This window comes from Salvia miltiorrhiza, chromosome 7, assembly GCF_028751815.1.
Source record: "Salvia miltiorrhiza cultivar Shanhuang (shh) chromosome 7, IMPLAD_Smil_shh, whole genome shotgun sequence".
Classification (NCBI taxonomy): Eukaryota; Viridiplantae; Streptophyta; class Magnoliopsida; order Lamiales; family Lamiaceae; genus Salvia; species Salvia miltiorrhiza.
This window is the reverse complement of record NC_080393.1, coordinates 5,582,883-5,593,687: the sequence shown is the minus strand read 5'-3', so window position 1 is coordinate 5,593,687 and position 10,805 is coordinate 5,582,883. Positions and strand designations below refer to the sequence as shown.

Genomic DNA, 10,805 nt, shown 5'->3' with positions numbered 1-10,805 from the left:
TAGTGGATAATTTTTAAGTTTTACATGAATGGTAAAATGGTAAATGAAGCTAATGTTTAAGTTTTTTATTTTAATGGAAAAATTTTAATTTTACTATAGAAAAGTGATCATTTTCAAAGTACATTCTATTATTTATGTATTAATATTTCTAATATATAAAATCACAATAAGACATAGTATTTCAAATTTATTTTGCTAGTATATTAAAAAGGGAAATATCAATTAGTTCCTTATTATAATAGATAAAATGTTTAATTTTATTTTCAAATTTATAATTATAATAAATAAGATCATTATATAGTACGATTAGTGAACATTGGCCTCTCCTTAATTTATATGGTCCTGTGTGGATAAAAGTGAGATTTTTATTTTATTTTCCAGCAATCTTACATCTCTTTGCAAAAATGTCAACATGGAAATATCTCTCAATATCGAAATCTCAAACTAAACATGAAATTATTTCATAAATTAATATTTTTAATATATTTTCTTTTAATTCTTACTTTTTCTTTTTTCTTAAAAAATACTCCCTCCGTTTCATTGATCTTGTCTCATATTCCTTTTTTGTTTGTCCCATTGATATTGTCTCATTTCTATAAATAGTAACAATTAACTAAACAATCAGAATTCTTAATTACCTTCTATCTCCTACTTTATCACTTTATTATATTTTCTTTCATATGTTATCACTTTATTACATTCACTCTCCTACTTTATCACTTTATTACATTCACTCTCCTACCTTCCATCTCCTACTTTATCAATTTTATACTACTTTATTACATACACACTTAAAATACTAATAATACTCTTCTTAATAATCGTGCCGAAACCAAATGGGACAAGCCCAATGGAACGGAGGGAGTATACTTTTTAGTTAATAATAAAACATTCAATATACATATCAAATTAAAGATCATGACAACAACTTTAATTTGATATATAATATTTAAATAATAGATTTAAAGTAAAAAAAGTATACTTCATCTGTCCATGAAAGAACTTCCTATCTTTCCTTTTTGGGATGTCCACCACTTATAATTACTCTTACTTTTTACTTTTCACAACTCTCAATATTAATTATAGTAACACATTTTCACTACTCTCAATACACTCAACTACCTTTAATTCATTCTCAATACACTTAACAATATTTTTTCATGGACGGAGAGAGTATAAATTAGGAGTTTCAAAATAAAATATTTTTCTATCCTATATTATTATTATTATTATTATTATTATTATTATTATTATTATTATGACTAGGGGTGAGTAGATCCAAATCGAACCCGCCGAATCCACCCGGACCGACGGATTCGGTCCTGATGAGGAGAAATATATGCAGAGCAGAGGAATGATCCTTGTCAGAGGAACGGACCTCACCAGAGAAATGATCCTAGCCAGAGGAATGGCTCTCGCCAGAGAAGTCACTAAAGAACATATAGGCGATTTGCCCATGCGCCAGAGCAGAGGAATTGTCCGCCTGTGAGCGAATTTACTACTATGCCCTCGACCACGCGGGGAGCATGTTTTTAGAAGCGAAATTACTATTTTACCCCTAGCATGTAATCTATAAATACTCATGCACTCGTGCTTTGTAAGGATACGCTCTCACTACTTTTCAAATACAACAACAACTTCACTCGTGTTTTCAGCAATTCAACTATTCTCTCTCACTTTTCCCGATCAAAAACTAGGTATAATTCATAATTCAATAATAATTCACCGATTAAACCTTTCCCCGTTCATTCACGATTCACCAGGTCCAGACCGGACCGACTCAATACACATGTACGGTCCGGTCCGGGTCAAATTTGTAGGACTGAATTATTTCTGGGTCGGTTCGGGTCGAAACCCGATCGAACCCGCCGAACCCGTACACTTATAAATTAATAATGATTTTTACGTAGATGAATTGGTGCTGTCTTTATTAGTCAATTATAACTGACGCTTATAAATTAATAATGATTTTAGTTAGCAGCTTAAACTCCAAACTGAATAATTTTTTGTGCAGTAGCAGTATCCCCAATCACTAACCCAAGTACAGAGAAACTCAGGAAATAATTGAGTTGATGAAATATAAATCCGCAATAATATGCCAAAATATAACAATTTTTTCACAGATTTTCGTTGAAAGAAATTTAAATTAAGTTCATGAGTTATGTGTGTGTCTATATATATATATATATATATATATGAATTAATAGTACTGTAACTAATCAATATAATGCAAACACCAAAATTAAGCTTCATTCATAAAATTTGAATCATGCATGCAATTGAGATGACGAAATTCGATGTTGATGAATGACGTTGATAACTTAATGCTTTAAAAGTTCTTGATACAATTACGGATTAACTCTGTACTCAACTATTAACATTAACTCTATACAATTACTCATTATTAATTTATAAGTGACAATTAGAATCGACTAATAATAATGGGAGAAAAAAAAATTAAATTATCGGAGGGTCGGACCCGGACCAAATCGGACCCGTTGCTCGGGTTCGGTCCGGTCCTGAATCGGTCCACACATAGGAATCGGTCCGGATCGGTCCAACATTTCAAAAATTTCGATCCAACAAATCCGACGAGTCGGTCCGGATTCGACCCGCTGCTCACCCCTAATTATGACTGATCAATTCTTCCAAAGTTAGTCCTACCAAACCTTGTAAGTGAATACTATGAGTGAGTTCTCTTTGGTTGTAAATTTATCATAGAAAAATGAAGGATAAACAAAATTGCATAATTTAAATTCTTCATTTTTTCCCCTCATTCATTCCTCATTTTCACTACAAATGAGAGATAATATTATCACACCAATGGAGGGATAATATTATCATTCCTTTATAGTAAAAAGGATGAATGCGTAAGGGTGAAATAGGAAATGAGGAAAAGGAAATGAAAAATTTTAAGGATGAAATTTTATATATCATTTCTTTTCTCATGATAAATTTACAATCAAAGAGAATACGCCATATATAAAAAAATTATCTTGAATTGAGTACAAAAAGTTAAAAGCGATTCCTCATTCAAGTTCAAAATAATGAACAGCAACTTTATGAGGTGAGTGATCGAGTTTCTAACTTTTGAAACAAAAAAAATTAAATTGGAAAAACCTCTCTTTGTAATTGTAATTTCACCTTAACAAAATACTGTAGTATCGAAGAGCAACGAAATTGAATTTCTCAATCAGAACTCTAATTTTGACGAAATGTTAGAAGCAGAAGAAGAAATTATCCTGCGCCACAATCCAAAATGGAAGAAACCTTCCATAATTAGTTTTTTGGTTTCCTTCATCTCAGTTTCTTTCACACAATTCTCCTTTTCTTTGCTCTCTCTCTTCCTCCCTACTTCATCCTTTCTCTCTCTTCTTCCTCTCTCAGGTTATAATTCTCTCAGGTTATAATTCTTATTCTGATTGTGTAGAATTCTTCTTATTCATGGGCATCGAGTTTCTTCGAACTTCTACAGTTTTGTAGGGAATAATTTTGAAATTTGTGTTCCTCTTCACCAAATTTTGCAGCTGTATTGCTCGTAGTTGTGATGGGGATGGTGAGATTGTGCAAGAGGGTTACTGGAGTGAGGGCTTCGGCGCCGGCTTTTGTCTTCTTCAGCATTCTTTTCGTCTGGGCTATTTACATATATGTGGTTCGCCGAGGTCCTGTTTTGATTCTTCAACTTAACTGCGGTAGCTCAAGTTCTTCTAAAAATGTGTGAAAGTTAAAGTGCTAGCATAGTTGGAATTTGGGTTGTATTATCTTAGTAGTCGCCTTTACGTTACAAAATTGCATGATCTTTACTGAAGAATGCAAATTTTGAGTTATCTGCATATCTAGTAATGCAAATTTGAGGTTGGAAATTTTCAGTTCAGCATATATTACTGAGTCATCTTTATATTAGCAGTAGTTGGAAGATGCTTATATAGCATTTGCTTCGTTTCCTACCAAATGCAGTTACTTGTTTGATTTTGTGTTTACATATCAGTAATGCTACTTCTTTGTTTAATGCAGTTATTTCATCTTTCTTGGACATTGTAATGAACATGGAAATCATCATGGTGTTAATCGGCCTATGCCGGTAAGTTTCTTATTTTCTAGTGAAAGGATTCTTGCATATATTCCCGCTTGAGATGTAACAGAAATTTGAATTTTGTGTATCTCAGCATGTGTGCATCTGTGTGTTTCTTATATCTTGTGCTCATTCTTTCATACTAATTGTATTCTGACACAGCCCCATTCCTGACATTTTATGGGTTCTAGGCAAAATAAAAAACTAAAGACCCTGTCATTTGCATTGAACACTTGACTTTCCGTTAAATTTTCAAACTTCAAAAGATAAAGACACTAGTCCACAGTTAAAGGAAAATACATAAAATAGCCTAGCAATTCTATCCCAATATAACAATGGACATTTTTTTGGGGCCTTCCAGCCCTGGGCCTGAGGCGGTTGCACTTCTGGCCTACCCTCAGGGCCGGACCTGACTGACATCATACTATTGGTTGCAGTATTATGTTATTGGACCCTGGCTTTTTAGCCCATCATTCTCGCGCTCACCTATATGTCCAGAATTCTATTGACGAAATTGAATCCCAGGGAGAGGTAGTACGAGTTTGATTAGTCGTTTTATTATGCTTGGTATTACCATCATAACTTAAAGGTAATATTGTTTTTGTATAGGAGTTGAAAGTTTCACCTTCTGTTGCACATCAAGAGTCCCAAGCTGAAGAAGTATGATGTTTCTTCTCTCTTATCCTTATCTGAAGAGATAACTATAACGCCGTTTTACCATCTACACGCAGCAAATTTTGCATGCAGTGTCCATACTCGGCTCTACTTGCTTTTAGTTTTGTTCTTCAGACTTCATTAAAACAAGAATTAACATTTTGGGGCATCACATGAAATATGGTTAAAGCATGATATCATTGGAAGTTTACTAGGTATAATTTTCTTGGGCAGTTTTTATGTTATCCTGACTTGTAATACAACTTTTTTATTGCTATTAAGAATGCTGATTGGGTACTACTTATCTTAAACACCCATCCAACCCCCGTCGCAAAAGAAAGAAGAACAAAAAATGGAGAGACCCTTGACTCTGAATTTCTACTTTGTTGATTCAGTTACAGAGCTAAGAGCTTATGCTTTTCTGTTGCTCTTTAGCAATTGTCTAACCGAAGAAAATGGCTTTTAAAGAAATTATAATGCTTTAATCTACACTACAAATTGTGTTAAAGATTTTCTTCTAGAGTAGTCAATAGCCCTACACAACCATAGTTGGTTCATGTTTTTTATTAATAATAAAGTGGTGCACTTCTTTTGGGCACGGGATTTAAGGAGAATAAGATTGTAGTGTAAAGGTGTGTAAATGTGTGTGAGGTCACATTGTTTGTAGTGTAAAATTATTACCAAAAAAGGAAATGCACCAGTTTCGGTGGGACAGCCCGAAAAGGAATACGCAACACTTTCGATGGGACGGAGGGAGTATCAAACAACGAAAATTAGTGAATAATTTAGACCTTAGGTCATTTTATTTCTTTGTTCTCTTTAGTTCATCTATAAAATTTCAAATCATTCTCATTGCATTTCCCTTGAGTCAACCAATTTATGGATAGAATTTTCTAAACAATGGCCTAAATTTGAACAATTGGATAAAATTTAAATGTGATGTTGGCTACCTTGCTTCGGTACAAAGCTTCACCAAGCAGTGGAGAAGCCTAGACAAGGGTTACATATGAGCCAAGTTGCTCGAATCTTGGTTCAAGAAAAGCTCGTTTACTCGGGATAAACAAGGTTCTGCATGATTTTCGTTATGCACTTCAGAGTTAAAACTATATTTTTGTTCCAGGCATTTACAAGATACAGGAGGGTAAGATATTGCAGGTACTGCAAGAATTATGTTATGGGATTCGACCATCATTGTCCAGCATTTGGAAACTGTATAGGTAATTGTTTCGTGCTTCATCTATTATAGTTCAACTATTCATATATTTGTCTATTTATTGAAGAGATTTTGGAAATTTACGGTTGCTGTGCAGGTAAAAGAAATCATGCTCTTTTTATAGTGCTCATTGTTGGTTTTGCGATATCTGAGGCTTCTTTTGTAGTATGTGCTTCTCAGTGTGAGTTAAAACCCATGTACCTCACTTTTACTTTTTCTTATGCAGAATATTTATATTCCTTAAGAATTAGGATTTAGCAGAGCAAAGAAATTTAATTATATTTGTGAGGGTAATCAGGAAACTCCTTTTTTCGTGTAATTGAGGTTTTAATAAAAATCAGACGCGTTTTAATCTAACACATGCACTGTATTTTTCTTGTGAGTTGTGTGAACCATGAAAAGAATATTACAGTACTTCCTAGTTATAGAAATATTGGATTACTTGTTTAGGAGAACCTCAACTGGTATGCAAGTGTATAGTTTTAATCTTATTTGTCTATTTCGGCATTTCCCTCTGCATTTTCTTCACAATCTAATCTTACGTCTTTATTTAATCCTCTGGGCTACAGTTACAACCAAGTCTGAGACCTCAAAAGATGTTGGAGAGAAGGTAAGTCATATTTCTCCAGCTCCTGCCAGTTGATGCACTTGTTATCATTATTTTATGTGTGCTGCATTGATTGGAAACTAGTTTTCTGTCTATTGCTAAATATTAACTTTTGTTGTCAAACATGATTTAATTCTTCCAGGCTCTTACATCCAGAAATTTGGTTGTTGGTACATCATTGTTTTGCGTGATTCAAGTGCTTTGGCAGGTAACCCCTCCCCTGTTAGGTTGTGCTAGTACTGTTGTGATTTTTATGTGTCAAATCCAGTCAAAATCTTTGCATGATAGTCCATGTTTTCGTCTAACAGATAACTTCTTCGTCTCTTAGGTGGTATTCATAATTTGGCACGTCTATTGCGCATGTTTTAACATCAAAACCGACGAATGGGTAAGCTGTATTAACATGTTAGAGCAAAGAGATTAGGCTTCTATGAACTGTTATGCTTGATCATTCAAACTATATGTGAATCTTGGTATTGTGTACTTTGATGTTGGGATACCCTTGGGGTTGAAAACGGCTTTTGACTCTGACAGACAGAAAGAGGAATACATTTAGGCTAGTTTACTGTATTCCCCACCCAACTAAAAGGGGGCAGCTGAATTGAATTGTGCTTGTGTTCAGCCTATTATAAGTGAACCACAAAATGCAACTTTTGAGTAGAGCTTGGCGCTAGAGCATTTTTTTTGGAAATATGTTTTTGCTTCAATTTTAGCAATCTAGGGCCTGAAAGAAAGACAGTATTAATATAGGGGATTTAATTAAAAATGAATTATTCATCTCAATTCAGTAAAGAATTTATTATATAATACTTAGTAATAAAAGATACGGAATAATGAATATATCATTATTTTAGCCTTAGATTGATAGTTCAATAATTTAGACCATAAATTACTAGATCTGTTTTTTTAAATCTTAATTAGATACATAAACTATCTTTTGGGTTCTAGATTGATAAACTTGCAACAAATGGAGCACATGCATGCTTTCCATTTTTATAGTAATTTTGAAAAATTATATGATGCCCGGGAAAGGCTCTTCGATTTGGGTTTTTGATTTTATACAGCAGTTCAAAAACTGAAGGGTCCTATGGCAAAAGGCCAAGATGATCTATGAATTGCTGAAGTGTTTTGCAGTTGGTATTATTTGCTTTCTTTCTTGTCACATGAGAATCATTATTACTTAAGTTGTCTGCATTATAACAGAAGTAACATGCATGATGCTGGAAATTGATAAGAATAAAACGTGCACAGAAATAGTTAATTTGGACAAATTATTGCAGATCAATTGGAAAAAATATCCAGAATTCCAGAGTAAAGTCGTACCCCATGAGGGTAAGTTACTGCAACTTATTGTTTTTTTCCCCCTTCGTTTCTTTCTCTTGCTAAATGCAGATATGCTTTAATTGAACTTACTTAGTACACCATTTGCAAGATCATAGTCGTGTTGTTATATCGTACAGGCCAGCCCCAGCCCGACGTACAATTCATTAACCCTTACGACAAAGGAATTATAGGAAATCTGAAGGAGTTCTTTACAGCAAATGGATAGCTTGCTTGCAGATTGGGATCATCATCCATCGAAAGCTCTTAGCATATCGATCTTTTACGTAGTGCATAAAGCTAAAACGGGAAAGCCCGTCACACTTGTCATGGAGACCGACCCTTCAAACTTCAGGAACGGATGATGCCCGATCGTGATGAGGTTCGTAAATCCATGAAACTGGTAAAAAAACCTGCTTCCTTTTTAACTGTCAGTTGCATGATAAAAAAAAGAAGTCAGTCCACATGTGATGCATCGTACGGTCAGGCCACTAATTCTGTCTAGAAATTTTATCTTAGATATTTTGTCGCATCAACACGTCGTCGTCATCAATTATCGCGTCATTTTTACAGGGGGTTGGATGTTTTTCACCGTTGAGGCGGACATCGTTGGACGGACTCGTAGGCCGATGCTCGATCCAATGCGGACAAATAAGTCAGTTATGAATCGAATCAAAGGTGCAATGCCTTCAAAACAACACATACTTTTGTAGTCCCCTTGAATGAATCATTCAAGAATTGGCATTTATTGAATCTTTACGAGTCTTGTTTTTTTCCTATCATTTCTTGCACAGGTAAGCCCCATGGCGACATGGAGACGCTGACAGGCTGCAATTTGTGGAAGAGTTTTATTTGTTTTGCGTGTTGCAAATTGTAACAGCAACGAGTTTTAAAGAACAAGTGTATTTTCGAAGATATCTTTTTCGGAAAATTCCACTTTATATCCTATACTATTGCTCATTTAACAAAAATACACTCAACTATTGATAACTATAATAAAAACACTGAGAACTAACAAAAATACTCTGTTTTATTCGATATGCGGAATTTTAATTTAATTTAATTTTTTTTAGAATAATTTAATTAATTTTTAAGCTATAGTATTTTTTAAGTAACCTTTATTGTAAAGTAAATGAGGAGCAGCTTGGAGGAACTTGTTGGAAATCAAATAATGAGATATTTTTAGTATTTAGATAAATTTTGTTGTGTATAATTATTAGTAATAATTTACATAAATTGTAACTTTCAGTATTTTCTCATTTGGTTGTCTAATTAATTATCAAAGATTCAAATCTAGTTATTATACGCAGCTGATAGTGATTCCTCAATCTTTATTTATGTTTTCTCCCAACCACCAGAAATCTCACACCAAAAAATTCACAAGTAGTTGACGTGGTGCTGTCTTTTCAGCGTACAAGAAACAAACGATGTGGTATGCAATAAAACTCACTTCTCTTTCATCACCTCAATTTTTTTGATTTTCTACTTTTCAAGATGGTTTTGCTTTAGATATTTTTGTGATGACAACAAATACCATGGTTTTTGCAAAATAAGATTCTATTGTTAAATTTTACTTCTTTAGATTTTTGTACTTTTCACTTTGTGAGCTACGCTATAAATGAAAATGACAATTTTTTGTTGTGAACGAATCGAAAAGAAAATTATGAAAAAAAAATTATGAATGGAGGAAGTATTATACTGTACTCCATCCATAATGTCGTTACCACTTTTTGGACGACACGAGTTTTAAGAAAATGGTGGATAGAATTAGTTCGGGATTTGATTGAATCGGTTGCCCAAGGTTTGGGTGTTATATGAGAATAAGAAGATTAGTTCGGGGAGGAGATTGAATTGAAGAATCTTGTCCCCAACGAATTAGCTTGAAGTAGTTTTATTCCTATTAGAATTACTAGTTTTTTAGCTTATGAATACACACATGTAATCATTGTAAACTATCACAAGCTATTTACGAGAAATACTCATAGCGCTCTAGATATTTCAGTTTTTCACCACTTCTGATTTTATTGTCTTTTGTGACTTTGTTTCGATATCGTTGATTTTCAGCATAGTAAGAGCCACCCTTCTATATGGTGTGGCTTTATAGATTTTTCATCTTATTTTTTTTTAAAAATGAATTTTAAATAAAATTTAAAATTAGAAACTTTTATTAAATTTAAATTTAGAAATCACAATAATCTTAAAAAAAACACATTAAAAATGAAATTTGGGGTCGATGACGATTGCCTCGTTTGATCGGCATACCAATTTTGAAAATTATGATCAATTTTTTTTAATGGCAAATACAAGCACATAATTTAAAATTGGAGAAGAAGAAGAAAAGTAGAAATATAGATATAGATTTGGTGTAAAAAATAAGTGAAAGTAAGATATTTCTATAGGAGGATTTGGATAATCTTTTTATAAAAAAATAAATAAATAATTAGACGTTAATCTAATACTCCCTCCGTCCCACGAGTTTTGACACGTTTGGATTCGGCACGGGAATTAAGGAATTGTAGATTAGTGTTTTAAGTGGGTAGTTAATAAAATATAAAAGTGATAAAATATGAGAGAAAAGGTAATAAAAGTGATAAAGTAGGAGAGAGAAGGTAATAATTATTACCCAAAATGGAAACATGTCAAGATTAGTGGGACGGCCCAAAAAGGAAAACGTGTCAAGATTCGTGAGATGGAGGGAGTAGTATTTTTTTTTAAAAGCTAGCGCGTGTCACATAATAACATTTGAGCTCGTCTCATTCTCACAAGCCTCCTATCGAGCCGAGGGCGCAACAGTGGGCGCGGTTCAAGCCCCGCTGGAAATGCTCTCACAAAATTCATACTCCTTATTTTCCCCTTTTTTGATGGCGAGGAAAATTCATACTCCCTTCGTTTACGAAATGAGTACTCATATTTTCTTTTTCGTCCGTCCACGAAATGAG

General features: G+C 33.5%; 1 protein-coding gene across 15 annotated transcripts; it reads left to right on the top strand.

The window, feature by feature from the left end:
- The first annotated feature begins 3,092 nt into the window (after positions 1-3,092).
- On the top strand, positions 3,093-8,812 carry LOC130991868 (uncharacterized). Of its 15 annotated transcripts, none has more exons than XM_057916293.1 (14): positions 3,093-3,387; positions 3,528-3,662; positions 4,015-4,081; positions 4,510-4,603; positions 4,682-4,732; positions 5,847-5,943; positions 6,037-6,120; positions 6,509-6,549; positions 6,689-6,754; positions 6,875-6,934; positions 7,827-7,878; positions 8,007-8,269; positions 8,440-8,544; positions 8,661-8,812. In XM_057916293.1, the coding sequence occupies exons 1-12, from the start codon at positions 3,216-3,218 to the stop codon at positions 8,093-8,095; spliced, it is 1,008 nt and encodes a 335-aa protein (XP_057772276.1). In that variant the 5' UTR covers positions 3,093-3,215; the 3' UTR covers positions 8,096-8,269; positions 8,440-8,544; positions 8,661-8,812. The 15 variants fall into 15 exon arrangements, with proteins under 15 accessions (XP_057772276.1, XP_057772281.1, XP_057772282.1 ...); XM_057916290.1 differs by having other exon boundaries at positions 3,114-3,387; positions 3,528-3,692; positions 8,007-8,248; XM_057916289.1 differs by having other exon boundaries at positions 3,114-3,387; positions 3,528-3,692.
- Positions 8,813-10,805: the final 1,993 nt, after the last annotated feature.

Bases quoted from the DNA above. Each gene is read 5' to 3' on its own strand.
- LOC130991868 (XM_057916290.1), top strand. From the start codon at position 3,216: ATGTTAGAAGCAGAAGAAGAAATTATCCTGCGCCACAATCCAAAATGG. The intron at 5,944-6,036 runs GTAATTGTTTCG...GTTGCTGTGCAG, and splicing joins AGCATTTGGAAACTGTATAG to GTAAAAGAAATCATGCTCTT. The intron at 6,755-6,874 runs GTAACCCCTCCC...TTCGTCTCTTAG, and splicing joins TGATTCAAGTGCTTTGGCAG to GTGGTATTCATAATTTGGCA.